The sequence below is a fragment of the Scardinius erythrophthalmus genome (assembly GCF_964197995.2).
Source record: "Scardinius erythrophthalmus genome assembly, chromosome: 21".
Classification (NCBI taxonomy): Eukaryota; Metazoa; Chordata; class Actinopteri; order Cypriniformes; family Leuciscidae; genus Scardinius; species Scardinius erythrophthalmus.
In genome coordinates this window covers 32,363,893-32,388,702 of record NC_138241.1, presented here as the reverse complement: position 1 = coordinate 32,388,702, position 24,810 = coordinate 32,363,893, and the positions used below count along the sequence as shown (strand labels likewise).

The 24,810-nt window shown below is 36.7% G+C and overlaps 1 protein-coding gene across 1 annotated transcript in view; it reads left to right on the top strand.

Annotated features, from left to right (window-relative positions):
- Positions 1-24,810, top strand: part of mdga1 (MAM domain containing glycosylphosphatidylinositol anchor 1) — a gene marked incomplete at both ends in the record, with an annotated part of 207,953 nt that overhangs the window by 114,963 nt on the left and 68,180 nt on the right. Inside the window, 3 exons of the mRNA XM_081350154.1 lie at positions 13,562-13,831; positions 16,426-16,755; positions 21,912-22,208. Of these exons, the coding sequence (XP_081206280.1) occupies positions 13,562-13,831; positions 16,426-16,755; positions 21,912-22,208 (897 nt within the window). The remainder of the gene's footprint in view (positions 1-13,561; positions 13,832-16,425; positions 16,756-21,911; positions 22,209-24,810) is intronic.

Here is a 24,810-nt window from a genome sequence, read left to right as displayed (position 1 = left end):
AATAAGGAGAGGCCTTACATACAAGTTCTGTACTTTAATCCAAAAAAGAAAAGAAAATGTTCTATTTTATATATAGATATATATAAAAATAGAAATATATATTCTCTTTAATTTCTTTATACATGTCTTTAATTAATTATTTTATATATCCTAAACATTTTATTAGTAATTGTAATATAAACATATTGAAAATTGTATTATTTTGCAAAAGATCATAGAGTGAATGCACAGTGAAAAAAGTTGCTGCCTTAAATTTTTAAGTATGGATGTTTAAGTCATTTCAACTTAAATTGCATTAAACTGACCTAAAAACTGACCTTTTTATTGTTGAAAATTGCTTAACTTATTTTAATGAGCGTGAAGGGGCGTGTCTGTGTGAGGCTTCAGTGTAAACGCCCACTGCTGTAATTGGCTGACATGTTTGCATATGAAATAGCTAGTATTACATGTGGAACTCTCTCTAAAACTTTTACTGCGTTTTTACTATAACAGCTATCGAGATTAAGGAATTGTGAAAAGTATTGATGATAATGATCTATTCCCATCACATGAAAGGTTGCAGTGATGAGCATTGAGCAGATGACAGACAGTCTGGTGATCGCGTGAATGAAGTGATCACATCATTGCAATGCAATTTCTGCACTCTCACGAATGCTTTCACCAAATAACAATGCAAACACAATGTAAATACAGTAAGAGCTTCGTTGTGCTGTGTAACAGCGTCATTGATTTCATAACGAGTTTTGGCAAGTGTCTAGATAAACTCGCACTATTTGATTGACAGCCTGGGCGATTGGAAAGGGACTGTTCTTTGATCGCTTTCTGTATATAATTTAATCACAGTTTAAATACAATTATTTTCATCCTACCAAGAGAAAAAATGTGAAGTTTATATTTTAGTCACTGGCTTGATTTACTGATGCATAAACAGTATTGAACGATTTTGAAAGAAAGATTATCTGTCTGAACTTGATTATACATCAGAAATCACTGATCACAGATCAGGCATTGGAATAACCATGGCTACTTGCATGTTTGTGGCGTGGCAGATCTATATTGTAAAAGTCTGTTTGCAAAGCCTGCGTCGAAATTGCGACTGATTCACTAAATAATCCACAGTGAAATGTACCGAATAGCCTACGAACAAATAATGCACTGCTGAGAAATTCACATTGTTGAAAAAAACAAATAAAAAAACTACTTTCCTAGCATTAGGATCGTTTGGAAGGTAATGGTATTGATCCTGAGTCTATATTTTCTCGTTCTCATGTCAATATTCACTAACGCTCCAGTGGGCGGGGCTAAAGACCGGTGATGTAGACGTAGACGTTGATATTCTTCTGCAAATGTGGTCTTTCGCTGCCCTGTGACGTCACAAGTCTCCACTTTTGAGATCCTGTAATTTTCTGGACTTGGTTTCAATACATTTTTTTTTTTGGCATAACGAGGAAGTTTTGAGTTTATAAACTTACAGGGTATTTTTATACAACGAACTCTTAACTGTCAAAAGATCAAGGAAATTTTGAATTCTCAGTTCATGACTCCTTTAAACAATTAAAAAAAAAAAATTATACAAGATTCAAATAATTTTTTTATTAAAGTCAGTTTAATGTAATTTAAGTTGAAATGCCTTAAACATCCAAGTGGATTGTACCTAAACAACTTTTTTTTTTTTTTTTTGTGCATGTAAGTAATGCCACAATGCCAAACAATATCCTTATGCAAAATTCACACATTCACACAAGACATCTCAGCAATATACTAACAAACAAATATTCAACTGAGCATACACAAGTACTTGTCTTCTGTATTTGGACACAGCACACACACATGGCCTGAGATTGGGCTGTCCACCACATGGATAGTTATAGATTTGCTTTTGATTTGAAGTAGTTAAAAATCCGCATCTAGTCAGACAGTATGTGCTTGTGTTGTTGTGTGTTTATTTTCTCTGTGATTGTTCGAGGGCTGGAGTGATTACTTTCTCTGCTATCTTCATGCCATGGATGCCCAGGATTAGATTTACCCCATGTGGGTCACACACAGACACACACAGACAGAACAGGTGGCATCAGGTAGATTGATTTTTGTATTGTAATCCTAATGCTGTATTGGAGTTTATTCGACCTGTTTTCATGTTTTTTGGTTTGTTTATATGAAACGCTACACATAAAAAAAATAATTAAATAAAGTAATAGAGTGTTGAACAAAACCTCCAAATATCAAGTTATGTTTACCACAGACCTTATTTTACTCATATAGGCAGAGAAACAAGTTTTTTAAAAAACAATATAAAAACCCATAGGATAATCTCGAGGGAATGACTGGGAAAATTAGTCTTCCTCTCTCCTGAATCCAACCAGGAAGTGACTTAAACTGCAATTCATCGACTGGCCGCTAGAGACAGTCAATCCCATATACCCCCCATGTTAATATGCCCAACTTTACAGCGGATGTTTATAGCTTGGTACAAAAAGTGGATTTTGGTCTATATAGATAATTTTGCCCTTCATGACAACTGTGAGGGGGGTGAATTTTTTTTTAACTCATCTGTGTAAATTATATTAAGCCTTAAAGTTCTGCATAATTAAGGGCGTGGCCACTTGAGTGACAGGTGGATTGGCTCTGATGTCTCTACTAGCTGTTTGTCTCCTGTCTGTTAGCCGTCACGTCACCTCAGCTAATCCCGTCTCTTTGCCCATTTTCGGTTATCCGGGAGTGACGCGCTGCCAAGATGGCGACGACTGGCTCCGCCCACTTTGGGCTTCAAAAATGCTCTTCAGAAACACAACGGGTGACGTCACGGACACTACGTCCATATTTTTTTTACAGTCTATGACCAAACCACATACTGCTGTAATGTGATGTACCTAGATTCAGTCATATTTAGTTTTATTGACTTTTTTAAGACTCAAACCTTTTGAAAACAATCCCATATAAATGAATCCTCATTAGTTATTGACAGTTTTGTCCGTTTATTTAAAATGCCTCCACTCAGTTAATTATAGTTTGTACACACACTGTTCCCTGAATGGCACGTTTGCAAGTTTGCTTTACAGTGTGTTTTCTCTGAAGTGCTTTTGTAATCTCCGTAGGCTGTCTTTGTTCATGTCTAGAGGGTTTGAACGCAAATGGTTTGTTTGTAGCTCAAATTACGGGGGTGGATTTCTGGCGTCGGAAATATGTTAATTAATGCAGTGTGGGTTAATGTGCATCGCTTAACATGTGCTAGTGCTTTAGGGGTCATTGTCTCCCTGTTAGGATGTGTCTAATAAAGGGTTGGTTAAGCATTGGTTAGCTGTGTTAATGTATCTCTGTCTCTGTCTCTTTGAGCCATTAGCTGCCAGTAATTGGCTGGGCTTAATTGCACAAGCCTGGTCCCCACGGCAATAGAGACAGCGGATGTCCAATCGCTCTATACTTGTTGCTCCGGTGACACGCTCTCCTACACACACACACACGCACGCACACACACACACACACACACACACACACACACACACACACACACACACACACACACACACACACACACACACACACACACACACACACACACACACACACACACACTGCATCACTGGTCACTGACACATTCTTCCGTCCATTGTGTGTGTGAGAGAAAGATGACAATTTTCAATTTGACAAATGAATCTGGAATTATTACTGCTGAAATATTGTTTTGACTCATTATTTCATTGCACTGGTAAAAGTAAAAAAAAAAAGAAAAGAAAAAAGTTTTATTTGCAATATAAAAATGGATGCTACTCACACGCAAGGTGATGAGGTCATGTGATGACAATGTAGCATACTAGAGTTTGAAACGTTTATATATGTATATATATATGTATATATATATATATTTTTTTCATAGTAGGAGGCAGTATACAGTTTATACTTTCCAGTATGTAATAAGTTGTTAGTATCCTGTCTGAACATAGCAATGCTCTTGAGATGTTGGAACTGTGCTGCTCTTGTGGGTAATGGGTTTTTTGAAGTCAGCTCTGCTCAATGACTTTCTATTCCCCACCCATGAATTAAGTTTTTATCTTTAAGTAACCAGTGGGTCTAATAATGTGATAAACAGTGACACCTGACCTTTATACGACATGGATCTCTTCCATATGCATATGCAAGAACACAACTGAGACTTATCTATAGCAAATCAGATTTTGAAAGTGTGCCTTTATGCATAGCAGAGAGCGGCTGAGGGGAGATGCGTCTGATATTGATCAGTCTGTGTCTCGCTACACACACCTGCTGTCCCTTACCATCAATATACAGCGCTAATACACCATCAGGTGTAATGAGGATGAATGGGCCGTGTGTGTGTGTGATGTACACACTCATTTCCCCTTGGGAGAGGACATTTGCCTCTTTGCCTGTTAATGGGAAAGATCACCCAAAATGAAAATTCTGTCATCATTTATTCACCCTCATGTCGTTCCAAACTTTTTGCATGTATGTTTTTCCATCCTGAATACAATGACAGTTTCAAGTGACTACGACTGCAAAGCTCTGAAAAGGACAAAAACCCAATGTTATTTGATGTCAGTAGAAAGATCCACGACAACAACTTAAATTTATTTATTTTTTATTTAAGGAACCAGCATCTCTATGGCCCTACATAGTACATGCAGTTTGGAGATTTTTTTAATATATTTTTTTAAAGGTGCATTAAGCAACTTTTCATGTTAAAAATACCCGTTTTTCTAACCCATACATGCTTAAACAATTGCCTGATGGGCTGAATGAGCCCTTCTATGATCTCTGCGATTGCCTCTATAATCCTGTACAGTAAAATAAATAAGAGGGATTCGGGACGGAATCGACTGGGCGTGACGTCATGCGCGTTCACGCTCACCTGGCTATGTCTGGCAGGTTTGTGTATTCGCCGCCATTATCCGCATCAGCGAAGACAACTCAAGCGACTTTGGCAAAAGTAGAAGATGCATTCAAAGAGACCGGCTTCTAGTTCATCCCAAACCCCAACGCAAACTCCACGTAACCACGTGCACAACTCTGGTTGCAGTTTCGTGTGTCGCCAGAAGGGGGCATAGTTCTGCAAAAACTCAGAGACTTGCGCAATGCACCTTTAATATATATATATTTTTATTTATTTATTATTTTGTTTTGTTTATTTTTTATTTATAAATGCAGTTAGTAAACACTTTGTTCAAAACCTTTTTCTGTATTCCATAAAAAAAAAAAAAAACATACAGGTTTGGAATGACATGAGGATGGTTAAATAATGACTTTAGTGAAGATCTATTTACTTCCATATATCTTCTGTAGTAAATAAATGCAAAGGAGAAATTAAATGGCAAATCCACATATATAATGATAAATATGCATGTTTACACAATCAAAACCATCATTTTTTCTGACTTTGATAACTTGCAGACAAAAAGAAATGATATCGGTATGCTCATTGGCATGCAGATATGATTTATTTAACAGCTCTAATTGAGACAGGCATCATTAAATAAGACAGGATAAATTGCTTTAATTATGTTATTGTCGTGTCTAACATTGCTGAGTACTAATTACTTTTCATCTGTTGCCACGGCAGCACGGCTCCGATAGCCTCGTTAATCTGCCGTGCTGTTGCGTCACTTCTCTTTTTTTCTGTGGTGAAGCCATCAGTGATTGATGCATTTGATTGACGGATGTGACACTGAAGTGAATGAACAATCCTGAAAGTGACACCCTTCAGAAGAGACAGAGAACGCTTTCCGAGAAGAGAAGGTCTGGCCGCGTTTATTACGCCTAAATCCTTTAATAGAATCTTTCTAGGATAAACTCAGTGACCGATATACAGTACGAAAGCCACAGGCGTTGGGTTGTTTTCGGGGTATGCCTTTGAAATAATCAGTGCTTATTGCTTTTGGATGGCAAATCCAATAAAGAGCACATATTTATTTGATCAGTCTGTCTGTGGAAAAGTTGTGTTTACTGAATTGATAAGTTCAAGGAAAGTTTGTTAGGTTAGCAGCATCAAATCTAAAGATACTCTGAGTTTGTATTGAAGCACCAAGTAGAAGGTAACTAGATATCACAGAGTACAACAATATATTATGCTTTGTTCTGAGTTGTTTTCTGTGCTTTCAGCCATTCACTGAGACTGCTGTGCTATTATTTCAATTAATTTTTTACACGCCGGCCTATTATTGTAGTTTAAGGCTGGAAACCCGCTGCTGCTTTAAAAAAAAAAAATACAATAACCAGAACAAAAAGCTGCTGGAGGATGATGTGTGAAACTTAATTCTTTATCTGATTCCAATGTAATTAATCAGAGTCAATTAAACTTAAGGAGTAGAATCTTTTATTTTGAAGGAGAAACTTTCTTAGAAGCTGACTGACAAAACATTGAATTTAATATGAATGTTCAGATAGCACTGTGTAAAATAGATGTGACTTACCAGGCACATCTCTACTGAGTTTACCACTCTTCTATTACGTTTTTAAGCTACCATTTCAAAAGTTCAACAGGTCATGTTCTGTCCAGATATGAGGTGGGATTGCAGAGGCATCGGCTTTCCCAGGCAGATTGTGCAGGCTGAAGGTGATAGGGTATATAAAAATGCCAAACAAACAAGTATGATATATTTCAGATAAATTCACCCTTGAATAGCAAATAAAACCAAAACAAACTGGGGTGCATTTACCGTACAACGACGTATCGCTGGTTCACTATCGCAGTATGATGCATCGTTGAAGAAATCAAGCCAGTCACGACTGTTTCCCGAAACCGTATTGTCGCAAATTGGTTGTTCAACCATTTTGGTTCATGATGTCACACAGGTGGTGGAGTAATAACTTTCTTTAATGAATCTGTTTGAGATCGATCTATAAATTACGAACATGGCATCTGAGGACTATTTCTAATTTTTCTCAGTTATTTTGCTTTATTTTCAGATTCAATCAAAGACTCGTTCTTACATAGTAGAGCACGTTCGCACATGCGCACTACGAAAAACGGTGCTTTAAATCTCTTGACAAACTAAAAGACGTAAATGACATTTGTATGTATTCTAAATAAAAGACACAGGTTGTATTGAACGTCAGCTTGCTTATTTTGCTAAAGATAAGGATTTATTGAGTCCATATGCCATGCAAACTAGAAACTCTGCTTGTAACCACAGGTCGAGATCTGTCGTTCCAACTACACAAGTTTGCGATGCTGTTTGCGAATGTTCGTTAGAACGATGGTTTCGGGAAACACTGACTCATTGAACTATGCTGATAACGACTGAACTTGCAAACATAGTTGGCTAACGATGCTTTTGGGAAACGCACCCCTGGTTTGTTTATTTATTTATTTATTTATTTAGAAAAGGGACAATGTACATTAATTAACATTCATAAATGTAAATGTACCCAAATTAGCCCGAAGGCTAGTTTTCATTGGTAGTCCCTTTGCCAGATGTTATTAGGCTCTAAACTAGAAAAAAGTAAAAAGGTTAAACATTACAACAATACACTACAACAATCATAAATCTAGAACTTGTAAACACCTCTATAAAATACAATTAAGAGCATTATACAAAAAGACAATATACACACAATAGAAAAAATTGTTATGAGTTAATATGACTAATCAGGTTTATAATAAAATTAATAATAAGTTTAATAATAATAATAATAGAGCAGCATTAATGTTCACATTGTTGGTTATGAAGAAGCCATTTCTTAAGATTAAACTTAAAAGAATTAAATGTTGAGCACTCTCTAATTGAGTGAGGTACAGTATTCCACTGATGTGAAGCTCTGTATGAGAAAACAGCTTGGCCAAACGATGTTTTCCTACGTGGAATTATACAATCCGCTCTAATTGCTCCTCTTGTAATTCTGTTTTCAATATATTTAAATTTAATAAAATCAGCCAAAGGAGGAGGAGCCAAACCATGCATGATCTTATAAACTAAACAAACATTTTTAAAGTTGATTAGAATTTCCCAGTTAAACAAGTTATACTTTAAAATGTGACAATGATGAAAGCTGAATTGTTTTTTATCTAAAATTTTAAGTGCTTGTTTGTATATTGATTCTAATGGTTTTAGGACTGTAGAATGTGTATTTGACCAACTTGTCAAACAATATGTGACATGAGAAAGAATCATAGAGTGGAAATATATCTTTGCTGCCTCATTTGATAAACAATTTCTAATAAACCTAAAGTTAACCAAGTTAAATTGAATCTTTTTGCAAACTTTTTTTTTATGTGAGTTTTAAAACCAAGACAGGAGTCCAGATGTACCCCTAGATATTTACATTCTGAAACAACCTGTAATCTTTCTCCTGAAATAAAAATGTCCTGCTTTGTATCAGGCCTATGTCCTTTAGAAAAGAACATACAGACTGTTTTTGACACATTTAACCTCAAAAAACTCTGATTTAGCCAGGATGTAACTTTTACCATAACGTCTGTCAACTTTTTTGCAACCTCTTCTGCATTTTTACCATGTGTAAAAATGACTGTATCGTCAGCATACATTAGGTTGGTTGCTCTTAACTGTCACCGTCCCGCTAGCGGGATGCCTACATTTACTTAACTACATTACAATTTAAATCCTAATCTAATCATGACAAACTATATCGTTGGAAAGGTCTAAGACTCCTAAATAGATATTTAACCATTGTTTTTTGTTACATATTATGTAGGAACAGTAATAGATGAATTTATGACAAGAGTGCACCTCAAAAAATCTAAATCTAAATCAAGTAAAAGTCGACGCACACACTTTTAATAATTGAAACTGTGGTTTTCATGCTGAAAGTTCATAATAAAACATATAATCTAGTATTTGTCAATAAAAAAATATAAAATAATATTATCCTCTAAAAAGTATAATATATATTATCCTCTAAAATATAATATTATCTTTTTTACATCACATATTTTAGTAGTTATCATAAATTAGGTAGCTTGCGAACTCAGAATTCATCCTGTGAAAACCCATGTTGCTTTACTATAGAAACTCTACTCTAAATTCCTTTATATCCTTCCCTTTTGGGCGTCGTCATGTTTCATAATTTATGATCAAAACCTTTTCTAATCTTGACAAAACATATTATCAGAAAGGTCTGAGTCTCAGAGTTTCATATTTAGTGACAGAAGTGATATTTGGACAGAAATGTATTAATTTGTTATGGCAGAATGCATACAATTAAATTAAATGGAATGTATGTCATTCCGGCTATTTTTGGTATTACGCCTAAACAAAATCTCATGGGAACTTCAATTTTTGTGATTTCAACTTCAAATTGGGAACACAACTTGATATATGATATATGGCTATATAGATATATGGCTTTGATTTTATATTAATGTTAGAGTAAAAATATTTTGTAAAATATATATTTTATATAAAAGAAAAAAATATCAAGTACAGTATATTTGATTTGCTGTCAATTTAAACTTTTTCACGCTTTAATTTCAGCAATAATCTGCTGAGTGTTTTCTTTAAAACAAGACCAAACGTAGGTCTATATTCCAAAGCATTCTTGAATTACAACCATTTAAGTTCGAATAGTGCATTTTAACGTCCATTCTCAAAAAGGGGAATGACAGTTTTAAAGTGTTGGTCAGAGGGACAGCTTCTGATGCTCATCCAAGGTGCTCTATTGGAATGAGATCTGGTGACTGTGGAGGCCATTTGAGAATAGTGAACTCATTGTCATATTTGAGAAACCAGTTTGAGCTTTGTGACATGGTGTGTTATCCTGCTGGAAGTAGCCATCAGAAGATGGGTACACACTGTGGTCATAAAGAGATGGACATCAGCAACAATACTCAGGTAGGCTGTGGTGTTTAAACAATGCTTATTGGTACTAAGAGGCCCAAAGTTTGGTAAGAAAATATCCTCCACACCATTACACCAGCAGCAGTCTGAACCGCTGACACAAGGCAGGATGCGTCCATCATGTTGTTAATGGCACATTATGACCCTACCATCTGAAATCGATACTACGTTTTATTTTTTCCAATCTTCTATTGTCCAGTTTTGGTGAGCCTGTGTGAACTGTGGCTTCAGTTTCCTGTTCTGATCTGACAGGAGTGGCACCCGGTGTGTTTTCTGCTTCTGTATCAAAGTTTGATGTGTTGAGCGTTCAGAGATGCTCTTCTGCAGACCTCGGTTGTAACGATATTTAAGTTACTCAATCTGTTGCTCAGTTTGAACTTCAGCAGATCGTCTTGACCATGTCTACATACCTAAATGCATTGAGTTGCTGCCATGTGATTGGCTGATTACCGTAGATACATAAGCAATGCTTTTCAGCATTGAATGAAATGTTTATTTATGATTAACTATCCGCCATCTTGGATATAGTTTTTTCTCTGAGCTTGTGCATTCTCCACAAAACTTTAGAAACAAAACAAGTCTCATCCTCATCTTGCAGTTCTATGGTTATCTCACTTCCCATCATCTTATCCTAAGTTAATTTCTGACCCTTCATTTCTTTTAACTGAAATTTCCTCTATCTATTTGTCTCTCTGATTTGTTTGTCGAGCACAGGAGTGCTGCAGTTTGTAAAAGCGGCGTAAACTCAGTAAAACACATCAGTCCCATTATCAAGAGACAACAGTGGACTGATGCTGCACCGTCCCCTTCACACCGCTCTGGGAAATTGAAGCCATAAATTCTTTCCTCCATAGACTCTCTCTTTCTCCGTCTCTGTTTCAGTCCCTGGGATATCTCTGTTATTTGTAGAACAAATAAGATTCTTGTATGTGGCGGAGAGCTTGTAGAGCTGTTGGCAGTACAGAAGCCTGCATCTGGAGACCATCAGGATCAATTGCCTCGATAGAGACATGAGATTTTAGCAGATCGGATAAAGAGATCAGACCAGCCTCGGGTCAGGTCTGCTTACTCTCCTAAATTAAAGTGCATAATACTTTTTTTGTATAAACTGTTTTTGTTATTTAAACTAAAAAACAAAAAAAAAAATCCCACATGTTTTTATGCTTATTTACTTTTGATATGATTTTACGGTGAAGCACGACCCAGAAATGTTCTAAACTGGTTACGTGAGATTCACCCTTTTAGAACAATCTCCTATTTTTGGGATTATCCTGGATTGTCGTGCTTGTGGAACATAAAATTTAAACCACTCTTGGATGATTGAATCAAGGTCTCAGTCATACTGTTTTAATATCTCTTTTTCTCTTGAGGGTTATTATATTTTAATCATCTCTGATTGTATAAAAGAATAGTTGCCCTGTAAAAATTATTTTTCGATGTAGTAAAAAACAAAAATGATTGAAAAATCCAATTTCAGTCTTCCAAATTTCATGATAAATTCCATGTGTTACTTCACTTGCCATTTCTTGGTAATTATTTGTGAAATTGATTTGGAATTTCAGAGTGAAAATAGTCTGCTCTGGAAAAAAAAAATGATTTATTATAACAATTTACTTGAGAAGCAAAATTGTGATTAATATATAAACAATGGATATAAATATATATATATATATATATTTTTTTACCAATTGGAAAGAAAAACATTATTCGTATAAATTCAAGATATATTCTCTTATAACATAGTTTGATTTCTAAATCTTATTTTAAGCATGTTTAGATATTCTTTTTTTTTTTTTTACTGGATGACAAGCCAAAAATACTGATGATTATTTTTAGTGTAAAAGTGTGTTGCAGGGTTGTCTTTTTTGTTTTGGAACAATTTAGCTATTTCACGATAAATGTTTAACCCTCAACGAAGGCATTTTTTAATTACTTCTGATGCTCTTTTATAAAATATTATTCATTTTTTTTGGATCAGTTTTAATTACACTCTGGCATTATATCTGGGATGTTTTACAAGTCTATTCGGAGCTCAAATGTTGCCAATGACAATTAATTTAAGTAGATGAAAAGCACATTGGCAGGTTTTCTGCTTTCTAATTTGAGTCATTTATTTTTAACTAATGAATGTATGATGCTTAACAGCAGTCTGGTCTTGTTCAGGTACAGTATGACAGTTGTAGACTGTAGAGATAATGAACACAGGTGGGAGTGATGTCATTCAGAGACTGTGGTGAGCTGTGTGACGCATAAGAGCCATTCTACATAATGCATAAAAAACAGATTGAGAGATTCAGATTGATGGGGTTTTGTGCCACTGTTAGAAACACAGGGAGCTTTTTTTTTTTTGCATCCATCTGTGTATAGTATATACAGATTCATTATTTCTTTGCATATACCATAAAATGAGAAACTCAAGTTTTATCAAGACAACTCTCTGAGTGTTTGACATGGTAATTGATATGACAATGTTTTGAGCAAGTAAGACATGCTGCTGCTGTACAGTATAGCATACATAAATTACCCGTAGCAGATATATACAGGTGGAGCTGGGGAAGGTGGAGGGTTTCTGAAGGCAAATGCTACCAGTATTTGAAGGTGAAGCAGGAAACTCATTGGCTACTGATACAGCAGGAACCAATCAGCTGTGCCCTATAGAGAATGATGTTTTTGCATGCATTTGAGTCAAGGACCTATTAGCCTGTGCCATATAGAGTTTCATGCCAGAACTTTGTATTTCAGCTCATAAGGTGATTTATTAATTGACATTCATGAAGTTTAATTAATTAACAATATATATGAACATAGACAAAATAGATTTTTTTTGTATTTGACTGACATACATTTGACTTTGTATTTTTTTGTATTAGATGAACAGTATGTGCACTTTAATAATTATCACCGCAGCAATAATCATCTCTATTATAGGCACAAGGACACAATGTCATTTTGAATGTGTGATTCTGACTGTGAAACTTATTTCTGGTTTAATGATAATTTGTTCAATCATGTGATAAAATCATTTAATACGACATCTACGTTCATTTTCTTAAAATATCTCTTAAGAAAATTTAGATGTGGCTGTGCTTTTAAATGAAAGTACATTTTTCTATTCTGATTTAAATTATTAAAAAAAGTAATTGCATTTTTTTCTGCAACTGTTTAATTGTCATGGTAATAATGTGACTTTACAATAAAAAAAATAATCTTTATGGTCCTAAAATAATATACTATATATATTTATTAAATTATGTTTTATACTGTATATATTATATATTTTTTTCTTATCATTTTGGGGTGACATTATCATGGGATGATTTATAAGTATATGGTGATGAGTTAAAGTTAAGGAAAATGTCTAGAGTCTGAGGGGTCCTTTCTTAAATGCTCAGCAGTTGCTGTGGATAAATCAGCTGACACTTTGGCTTTGAAACAGGGAATCGGTGAAGGAGATACTGTAAAGACTCTGTCATGGTACTTGAGTTATGTGTCATGCTAAGAATAGCTGTTAGGTCTTAACTCAGAAGCAGTGAAGAGGTAATTTTTCATTAAATGTTATTATCGATGGTAGTATTGATCTTCTTGACATGTCGAGACACTCTAGCTTTGCAGTGTTCACATGTTAAAGCAAGACCACCTTCACTCATTTTGATCTGCTCTATTCTGTAAATGCAAGACTCACTAATCTAGACATAAATAGGAAACCCACCGGCTTTGAATGATGCATTCTTTTGTTTGTTGTCTGTCATTCCCAGCACCCCCTGCTCTCAAGCTGTCTGTGAACGAGACGTACGTTGTGGACCCAGGCCAAGACGTCACGCTGTTGTGCGAGGTAACGGCTGGGTTCCCCACGCCTACGGTCACATGGTCTCGGTACCCTGGGTCTCTCCCTCAGCGGTCTGTGATCCGAGGTGGATCCCTCACTCTCTGGTCCGTCAGTCCCGCTGATGCCGGCATCTACAACTGCACAGCCTTCAACAATGTGGGAAACCCTGCAAGAAGAACCGTCAGCCTCCTTGTGAGATGTAAGTGTATTTGTTTGTACACATGGGCATTGCAATTTGAGTTTGAATGTAGAAGAAAGTAGAATTCAAACAGATAGATAGATAGATAGATAGATAGATAGATAGATAGATAGATAGATAGATAGATAGATAGATAGATAGATAGATAGATAGATAGATAGATAGATAGATGGATAAATGGATGGATAGATAGATAGATGGATGGATGGATGGATGGATGGATGGATGGATGGATGGATGGATGGATAGATAGAAGGACAGACAGACAGATAGATAGATAGATAGATAGATAGATAGATAGATAGATAGATAGATAGATAGATAGATAGATAGATAGATAGATAGATAGATGGACAGATATATAGATAGATGGACAGATGGACAGATAGATGGATATGGATAGTGGCAGAATACTTGTTGAGCTGAATTTCTTTAAAATACAATTCAGTAAATTCTTCTTTCTGTCATTCCAATTCAAACTGTAATTCCTCCTCTTGTGGGTGTGGCCAATTCAATTCAGATTCACACTCATAAACTGAGCGCGCGCCAATTCTTCTGTTCTGAACTTTACACAACCCTGGTCTTTATTTCTGTGCTTCTGTTTGGTGGCACAGTAATGGCCTCACTTTTAACGGCTGAAATATTAGTTACATCTCAAGCTATCAGATTCAATTTAAGTTTACATATTCCTCAGACCGCTTGATTGACACGCATTTGAACGAGTTATGACTTCCCGTCTGTCTCACGCTTAGCAGAAAAATCGCAGAGCTAGATTCCTTCATATGTATGCGTGGGAGCGCGTGTTTATGTGGCGGGAGCGTGAGTTAGCGGTTGAACTGTAATTAGCTCTCTTGGCAGTGTGTGATTGTGTTAAACTCCTCAAGCCGTGAGGGTGATTCAGGAACGGCTGCCATAACGCCTGCCGTTCATCAAGGCTCAGAGCTATTCTTAGCCTCTTTAATCATTTTTATTTACTCCAATTAATTTGAGAGGAATGGAGGTAATTAGCAGTAGAATGGTCTTATTTCGCAATGCACGGGTTGCACACTGGATCCGTCTCTGTTGACGGTAATGAGCTCGCTTTTTGTCAAACACACACGCAGGTGCCACAGACGCGTGAGCTCAGCCAATCATCCAGGTAAGGCACCCGTCTGTTGAAATGAACATATGGCGCTGAAGTTTCTGTCTCCACCAGCAGGGCCGTTTTTCATACTGTCAGAGCATAAACACGCGGCTAAGCTGTTATAGTTATAAATTGTGCTTCAGTACTAACAAATTACAGCAGTAAGACTTGGACGGGGCTTGGCTGGGTTTGTGATACTGCCTCTGAGCTCATTATTTTCATCTTTAAAAGTAGTTTATGACAGAGTCATTATTTTTATCATGCAAATTGCACTTTTTTTCCTCATGATTACATGCACTTGTGGTGAAGCAGACCTCTGAGATGGTTTCGCATTAATATGATACTGGAAAGATGATACTGGAAGGCAGGGCGGTATTAATATTCTTAAACATTGGGTCTGTTCTAAGTCTAAATTTTAAAGGATTAAACTTATGAAATTGATCAATTTTAAACCGCTTCTGTAAAAAATTATTGGGATTTTAACGGTAAAAGACTGCTACCAGACTGATTAACAGAAATTTTCCGTACTGTATACAGTGAATAACTATGATAGATCTAACCGTAAAATACCGTTAAATTCACAGGTTTTGGAAGTGAAAAAGAACAAGTCATTGTATAATTTACAGTGAGAAACGGTAAATTGACATTCCCACAATTCCCTAACTGACACTTCACATTTAATGTATTTTTGTTGAAATAACTATGTTTATTGATGAGTTATCATCAATAGTATATAATCATTTATTAATGAGTTATATACATTAGGGTTTTATGTTACGTTTAATGTTGTTAAATTAATGTTTATTGCATTTTTAAAATTTCATGTGTGTTACCATGATGATGTTTAGTGTTTGTGTGTGCAGCGTCTATATGTTAGTATTAACTTTCTCAATTTGTGGAAAAGCTGCTTGTGATGAGCTTTGATTCATCATGTGACCACTGTGATTAGTGGTTGTCAGTGTATTACAATGGTACAAAACAGATATTAGTGCTTTAATAGATCGGTAAATTAGCATTATATCAGATAACAAAACATGTTTTTTTACTGTAAATTTAAGTTAAGTCTAAATAACCTAAAACGTTGCTACCGTATTTTTTACGATAAAAAAATCATGTTTTGTCACGTATTTCTACTTTCCTAAATTGTCTTTGCTAGGTGATCATAAAATTTCTGGCAACCACAGCTGCCAGTTTTTTACCGTAAATTTAGTCAAGTCAAGTCATCTTCATTTATATAGCGCTTTTAACAATGTAGATTGTTCCAAAGCAGCTTTACATTGATAATAGGCAATTAAGGTAAAGTGTTTTGGCTTTATAGCAGCTCTAGAATAAAGTTATTGTCCAGCAAGTTCATTTAACAGAATTTTTTTCAGTGTACAGACTCCATTCAGTCTCTCTGCAGATTCATATTTCTAGGATTGGGTGCTTCTTTCACTTTGTTCATGTCATCTTTTTTCGCTCTCTCCATTAGCCATGAAGAACTTAACGTTCCAGATCACGCCGGACTCCAACAAAGACAGCGAGAGCATCCAGATGGGCCGAGACCTCAAACTTTCCTGTCACGTTGACGCCCAGCCTCAGGACAAGGTGAACTACACCTGGTACAAGAACGGAGTTCTCATCATCCCCACCGACAGTCTCATCGTGCTGCGCAGTGACCCAGACATGCCGCCTGGAACCAGCAGCCTTGAAATCGTGGACATGAAGTTCAGAGATCAGGCCACCTACAGCTGCGTGGCCAACTTCCCCGGGAGCAGCGTTCCTGAACTGCGAGTAGACGTGAACATCACGCAGAGCAGCGGTGAGAGTGATTGTAATACTAAAGACACGTAGGCTTTTACGGCCTCAGAGCTTTAGGAACTCACTTGTTGTGCTCGTACTGTGAAATGGCCCTTTGATCTGGTGCCTTCTGCTTGTTGCTGATGATGTTGTTTGCTTGTTAAAAGGTGATTTTCTTTGCTTACAAACATGAAAGACCCCATGAAATGGTTTGATGAGTGTTGTTTTTCTTCCCAGTGTATTTCCTATTGAAACAGCATGTTTGGACATTGCGAAAAATATATTGTAAATATAAAATGTATAAAAAGGTACTGCTTTTAGTAAATATAAAGGCCTATCTATCTATCTATCTATCTATCTATCTATCTATCTATCTATCTATCTATCTATCTATCTATCTATCTATCTATCTATCTATCTATCTATCTATCTGTCTGTCTGTCTGTCTGTCTGTCTGTCTGTCTGTCTGTCTGTCTGTCTGTCTGTATCTGTCTGTCTGTCTGTCTGTCTCTATCTACAGTGCTATGCATAAGTTTAGACACCCATGCTAACGTTGACTAAAAAGTAGAGGTGGGCATAGATTAATTTTTTTAATCTAGATTAATCTAGATTAATTTTGAAATTAATCTAGATTAAAATGGCTCATTTGAATTCTGCCGAAGGCATTCAGAATATGTGTGCTACCCAAATAATGACTATAAAAGTAGCCTAAGTCTTTGAGAACGGGTTTCTCAAGCCAGGTGGCGCATTAGACTAGGGGCTCATCTCCTGTTTCCAAAATGCATCACAAACTGCTTGAGAAAGCTGTTCTACTCATAGACTGTAAAAGGTTACTTCTGTACTGTTACCGTCCGTAGGCAACATTAGGTAGGCCTATGTTATTATCAACTACTATAGGCTATCAATAAGGGATGGGCGATATGGCCTAAAATCTATATTGTGATATACATTGCAGCCTCTTGTGATAACGATATACAGTATATTATAATAAAACCTAGAGGTGGGCATAGATTAATTTTTTTAATCTAGATTAATCTAGATTAATTTTGAAATTAATCTAGATTAATCTAGATTAAAATGGCTCATTTGAATTCTGCCGAAGGCATTCAGAATATGTGTGCTACCCAAATAATGACTATAAAAGTAGGCTAAGTCTTTGAGAACGGGTTTCTCAAGCCAGGTGGCGCATTAGACCAGGGGCTCATCTCCTGTTTCCAAAATGCATCACAAACTGCTTGAGAAAGCTGTTCTACTCATAGACTGTAAAAGGTTACTTCTGTACTGTTACCGTCCGTAGGCAACATTAGGTAGGCCTATGTTATTATCAACTACTATAGGCTATCAATTAGGGATGGGCGATATGGCCTAAAATCTATATTTTGATATACATTGCAGCCTTTTGCGATAACGATATACAGTATATTATAATAAAACCATTACAGAACAGGTTACACAGACCCTGCTAAACAACTGCTAATTTTTTTTTAAAGGGTATATGTAGTTTTGAGAACATATATTGTGCAAAACTGTAAGTATACAACATAATTTTGCAGATAAATAAAATTTAAGTACACTAGCTGCAGAGATCTTAAGTAGGTCTAATGTTTATTATAGCTTTGAGCTTATAAAACCCCAAATTTAAAGTTATAATATTGTCTAACTGATGTCTTTTCAGTTAAAAAGAAACACAACAACGATTCTTAAAATCGGGCGTAGACAGAGATTATGTGTTAACGTTACACCACTAAGATATATTGGATTGAGAATAATACGTGCACGCTGGTATTCAGTGATATCAGTTTCAGTTTCGTTTTGAATTTGAGGAGGTAGAACGGATTAGTCGTGTGTTAACTTACCGAACCGTTACCCCACACACTCGGATAGTTTGCTGCTGTTTGTCGGACGGCTTAAATCCGAACCAAGTCCAAATAATGGATGTCGCAGCTTTCACTTTCAGCCGTGTTTACTTAAGATGACGACGAATATGCGTTGCAGCCGGGTTTACCTCGCGGCCGCGGGTAACCCAACTTGGGGAATAGATTAACGGCGATATTTTTTTTATCGCGCGATAAGAGTCTCGCGTTAACGCAGCGCGTTAACGCCGATAACGGCCCACCACTAAATAAAACCATTTCAGAACAGGTTACACAGACCCTGCTAAACAACTGCTAAATTTATTTTTTTAAAGGGTATATGTAGTTTTGAGAACATATATTGTGCAAAACTGTAAGTATACAACATAATTTTGCAGATAAATAAAATTTAAGTAGGCTACACTTGCTGCAGAGATCTTAAGTAGGTCTAATGTTTATTATAGCTTTGAGCTTATGAAACCCCAAATTTAAAGTTATAATATTGTCTAACTGATGTCTTTTCAGTTAAAAAGAAACACAACAACGATTCTTAAAATCGGGCGTAGAAAGAGATTATGTGTTAACGTTACACCACTAAGATATATTGGAATGAGAATAATACGCGCGCGCTGGTAGGCTATTCAGTGATATCATGTTTCGTTTTGAATTTGAGGTGGTAGAACGGATTAGTCGTGTGTTAATTTACCGAACCGTTACCCCACACACTCGGATAGTTTGCTGCTGTTTGTCGGACGGCTTAAATCCGAACCAAGTCCAAATAATGGATGTTGCAGCTTTCACTTACAGCCGTGTTTACGGTTTACCTCGCGGCCGCGGGTAGATTGCGTCATCATAGCTTGTGTAGTAGAGCCATCTCCCAACCCAATTTGGGGAATAGATTAACGGCGATATTTTTTTTATCGCGCGATAAGAGTCTCGCGTTAACGCAGCGCGTTAACGCCGATAACGGCCCACCACTACTAAAAAGAGATTGGCAAAAAGAGAACCTAGAGATTGGCATGGAGTACTTTCCATAAGATCATCTCTCAATGCAAATCAAACCAGCTATTAGGCTAACTGAAATAAAACTATGCCAATCTCTAGGTATGGTGAAGGCTATGTGATGATGTGGGGCTATTTTAATTCCAAAGGCCAAGGGAACTTTATCAGGATGCATAGTATCCTGGATCCATGAAGTAACTGGCCTTTAAAAATAAAAATCTGCCTGCCTCTATGGGAATTTAACATAGGGGTGTCCAGACAGGGGTGAACATTTATTTATTTACGATACATTTACGATATTCATTCACAAAGAAAATTGGTGTCCTTAAAGGTTGGATTTTTCCTATTTTTTTTAATTAAGGCATTAAGTTCAATTTCCAAAAGATGATTTTTTATTCCTCTTTTAAGTCAACTTTAGCATGGGTGTCTACACTTATGCATAGCACTGTATCTATCTATCTATCTATCTATCTATCTATCTATCTATCTATCTATCTATCTATCTATCTATCTATCTATCTATCTATCTATCTATCTATCTATCTATCTATCTATCTATCTGTCTGTCTGTCTGTCTGTCTGTCTGTCTGTCTGTCTGTCTGTCTGTCTGTCTATCTGTCTATCTATGTCTGTCTGTCTGTCTGTCTATTGTTCTATCTATAATTCGATCTATTGTTCTGTTGTTATCTCTATTGTTCTATCTACCATCTTAGCAACTGCAAGTGTTCAAACTGAGCTCATTACTTTCTAACTTTTTGAGAGCTTATCTTGACAAGTATTAATTTTCCAGGTGTCAGATTATTTTTTAATATCTACCATTGTGAGTTATGCTGGATGCTGAGCATTATGGTCAAATAGCAAGCCTAACATGTTTTGAAAATTAAAAAATAAATGTGACCTCTTTTGCCATCTTAAAATATATTTAAAAAAGACTGCATTATGCTTTGTCTGCTTCCATAAAACATTACTATATTGCAGCAATTCATCTAATAATCGGTTAGTTTGCTGATAGATGATGTCTTTTATCAGATGTGAGTGTTTACAATGTGAATATAAAATCCCTTGATATTTGTTGTTCTTATTGCTTGTTTGGTTGAAACGTTGGAATGCTTTAAAGTTTTATGGGAGCAGATAAAGCAGTGTGCTGGTCATCATTTTTGTTTATCTATTTATTTTTGTCATTGATAAAGACAGAAAAAAACCTACTACAAATAGCACAGATATCTTCTCACATATACAACTTTACTATACAACACAATGTTTATTGAGTTTTTTCCCTCACCGCTATCAGAGAGGTTAAACGGGTCTGTATGCCTCATGGGTAAACCGTGATAATGTTGGAATGGTCAATCTGTTGAATTCTGGGAAATTCAGATGCCCTCATGCATTTGAGTCCTCTCTGATCTGCTCTCTCTCATCTCAGCAGGAAGCTGTTTTTTCTGAGTTCCTCTTCTTTTTTTGTTCTTGAAGTTTCGACCTTCTCTGGAGTTTCCCTGTGTTTCTGACTGCAGACCTGACATGATCAATCGCATCATCTGACACTCTCTTGATCTCTCATGTTTATGATCTTTCTCTCCTTTTGTTTGAAGTCTGTCCATCCCTGTACGATCATTATTTTGTATATTTTTTCCCTTTGTGTTTTGGTGTTGGTCCAGTAGATTTAACACAGTAGCTATCTAAAAAAGTAGTTGATTCTCTCTATTTGTGATAGATATTTTATTGCATCACATTATTTGTCTCTTTCTTTTGGTGTTCATTTGGCAGCTGTTTTTGGCCTGATATACACCTATAACATTAACATTGTAATCAATCAATCAATCAATCAATCAATCAATCAATCAATCAATCAATCAATCAATCAATCAATCAATCACTCAGTCAGTCAGTCAGTCAGTCAGTCAGTCAGTCAGTCAGTCCATTTGAATATAGTTTTTTAATATATAGCTCTATATAGCTAGACCATAATGCCTATTTTTATATTTTATATACATATATAGAGTTGTTGTCATAAAATGGAATAAATTGTTTAATTTTTATCTGCTTAATGATGGCACAAGAGGTTGCACAGATATATATATTTTTTAAAAATAAATATCAGTTGTGAGCATCATGGGTCACTAAAGCTAAATATATATAGAAAGAAGTTACAGTTGAAAATTTCGGTCTTTAATTAAAAAATCTGAGTATCTCATTAAACTCCATATTTCGATTTACAAAACTCCATCTATTTGGATTTTTCCCCATTTATTTGTTGTCCATTGATTTTTCTTGTACATAACTATTATTTAATATAATAATATAACATTCTCTTCTCCTTTTCCAGTCGTTCCCCCTGTTCTGAACGTGCCAGACGGAGGGGGTGTGGTCAATGTCAGTGAGGGCGGCACTGCAGATCTTGTGTGTTTGGTCGAAGGTAAGCCCCGCCCACCCGTTCTTTGGTCTCGTGCTAACAAGGACCTGCCCATGCCATCGGGGGATTGGGTGGTGGAAACACGCGATGGACGCTTGCGCCTGACCAATGTGTCGCGGGACATGATGGGAGCGTACCGCTGCCAAACCGCACCTTACAACGGCCTAAACATCAAACGCCGACAGGGTCAGGTGCAGCTCAACGTAGAGTGTAAGTCTTTCAAATGATTAATTGACTAAATTGACTAAATTACTCATTTAAAAGAAGCTAGCTACATTGAAACTATTTTAAAGTATAGTGAGTAAATAGCATTTTCCATCCAATATCCTGTATTCTACTCAAAAGTAGTAAAATGAGTTGTGAACAATGTCGCATGTTTATGTGGGTTGGCTTGTTGTTTTAGTCCTTTCCCTACACTGATCTGGACTAATACTATATTAAATGTTATATAGCAGTTTTAACAGTAAAAGGGATTTAGGACCCTATTTTAACGATCTAAGCATACTCGGTGCTAGTTTAAATACCCAGTTTTGCTAGTTTAAAGGGTAACTCTCGCCAAAATCCAACCTAGGGTCTTTTTTTGTTAATCTACCTGAGACAAACTTTCGTTTAAAAGCATAATTAGAATGGAAACTCCACTTTTAAGTTCGACTGTATTTTCGTTTTCGGTCAAACTGCCTTTTGAATGGGAGTGCTTGGGGCACTACTATGATAGCATCAAAAAAACATATTTTTAAAACACTAAGAAGGCTCGACACAACATGAAACTTTGCTCGAAGTATCACCAGGGGCTCTACACATGAACTCAAGCATTGAGAACATTGTTTGTGTACACAGTATGGCATGTTTATGTGGGTTGACTTGTAGTTTTAGACCTCACCCTACATTGCACAGGACTGAATAGCAGTTTTGACAGTAAAGGCTTCAGGGATTTATAGTAAAAGGGTTAATGCTTACAGGTTCTCCAATGTGTTCATACTGTAGGAAGTCCCTCTCTAGCCTTTCTATAAGATCACAGAAGGAAGTTATTTGGCCATTGGACACATCACATGTTATTTCACATTTGACAGTTTGGACAAACCTCAGTGCATCAACATATCTCCTGTGCCTGCCTGAGAAAGGACATCTGCGGTAATGAAGTCTATCGTGAAATTGTCTCAATCGATGGTGGTGATTAGATTTGATTTGGTGCTGCACATTCTAATGTGATTTTAATCTTGATTGTAATGCGATCCACTGACTGAGGATAGATTAGGTCTCCGAACGCACAACCAAACGAGCCGAAGTGACCCGCGTTTTCCATTAAGACCCAATGGGCCATTATCAATGATTTTTATCCTTCTATTTTTAGATGCAGCTTTTCAGGCCATCGGGAGTGTTAATGTGTTCAGAGTTTTCATAATGCATTATGAAGCCCGCTTGGAGCACGTTTTGGAAGTGCCAGACTAAAAAGCCTTGAATTCATTAGCGGTCTACCTGCGCAAAACCACACAAAAGACACTCAATGTGCATCAGCCCTTTTCACACGAGCCATTAGCGGAGCAAAGCACTCTGTGCTCTCATAATGGATCCTGTGTTTGTGTTGCTTCAAAATGCAACATGTGATTACAGGACGATGCTGAATTTGAGTGTGTGTCGGTTCACTGCACAGGAGGAGTATCTGTCCGTGAGCATCACATAATGCAAAGAGCTTTTTGGAGCTGTGGCATAGTGGCCAGGAAAACCAGTTGCTGGTTCAGGCATGAACCATTACCATTGTCAAGTCATGTCACCTTCATTTATATAGTGCTTTATACAATACAGATTGTTTCAAAGCAGCTTCACTGTAACAAATAAAATGTTGCTGCCTTCAATTTTTAAAGGGGGGGGTGAAATGCTATTTCATGCATACTGAGTTTTTTACACTGGTAAAGAGTTGGATTCCCATGCTAAACATGGACAAAGTTTCAAATACTAAGTTGTACGTTTGAAGGAGTATTTTTGTTCCAAAAATACTCCTTCCGGTTTGTCACAAGTTTCGGAAAGTTTTTTTCGAGTATGGCTCTGTCTTACGTAAGATAGAGCGGAATTTCCTTATATGGGTCCTAAGGGCACTTCTCCGGTAAGATCGCGGGCGCGCGCGCACTCGTAGACCAGAGCAAGAGAGTGAAAGCAGTTCGCCATCAAAGCGCCCTGCCCGGCTTTTGGGAAGTCAATGTCACCAAAGAAGTGTGTTTTTGGTTGCCAGGGCAAGACAACCCTGCACAGATTCCTAAAGAACCCAGCGTTAAGGCACCCGTGGATGGAGTTTGTTTTCCTGAGCATAAACGGAGTTGTGTAAGACTGTTGTTCCCTGCATTTCGACGATGATTGTTTTATAAACAAAGCCCAGATCGACGGATTTGCAGATCGTCTAATGCTTAAGGATCGAGCAGTCACAATGATAAAGGTTCGCGGTCGTGCGTTGGAACCGCAGGCGGTGAGTAAAACTGTTGAACAAATGTCTCTGTGTGTTGTTAGCTATCGGCGCGTTAGCACAGCTAAGCTTCGCCCACACGGCCCGCCCCCAGCCGCTCGTTTTTTTCCGGAAAGACTCGGTACAGCCTATCCTATAAAAATATAATAAAACAAAAGACTTTTTGGAGATATGAAGGATGCAATATTACTCTATAGGTACTCAAGATTAACAGGAGATTGAGTGAAAATGAGCATTTCACCCCCCCTTTAAGTACAATTAACTTGGATGTTGAAGTCATTTCAACTTAACCCTCTGGTGTCCTTCATTTCAGAGTCACACTCAAGACCTTCGGGACCAAATGGTCCGGGAGGGTGG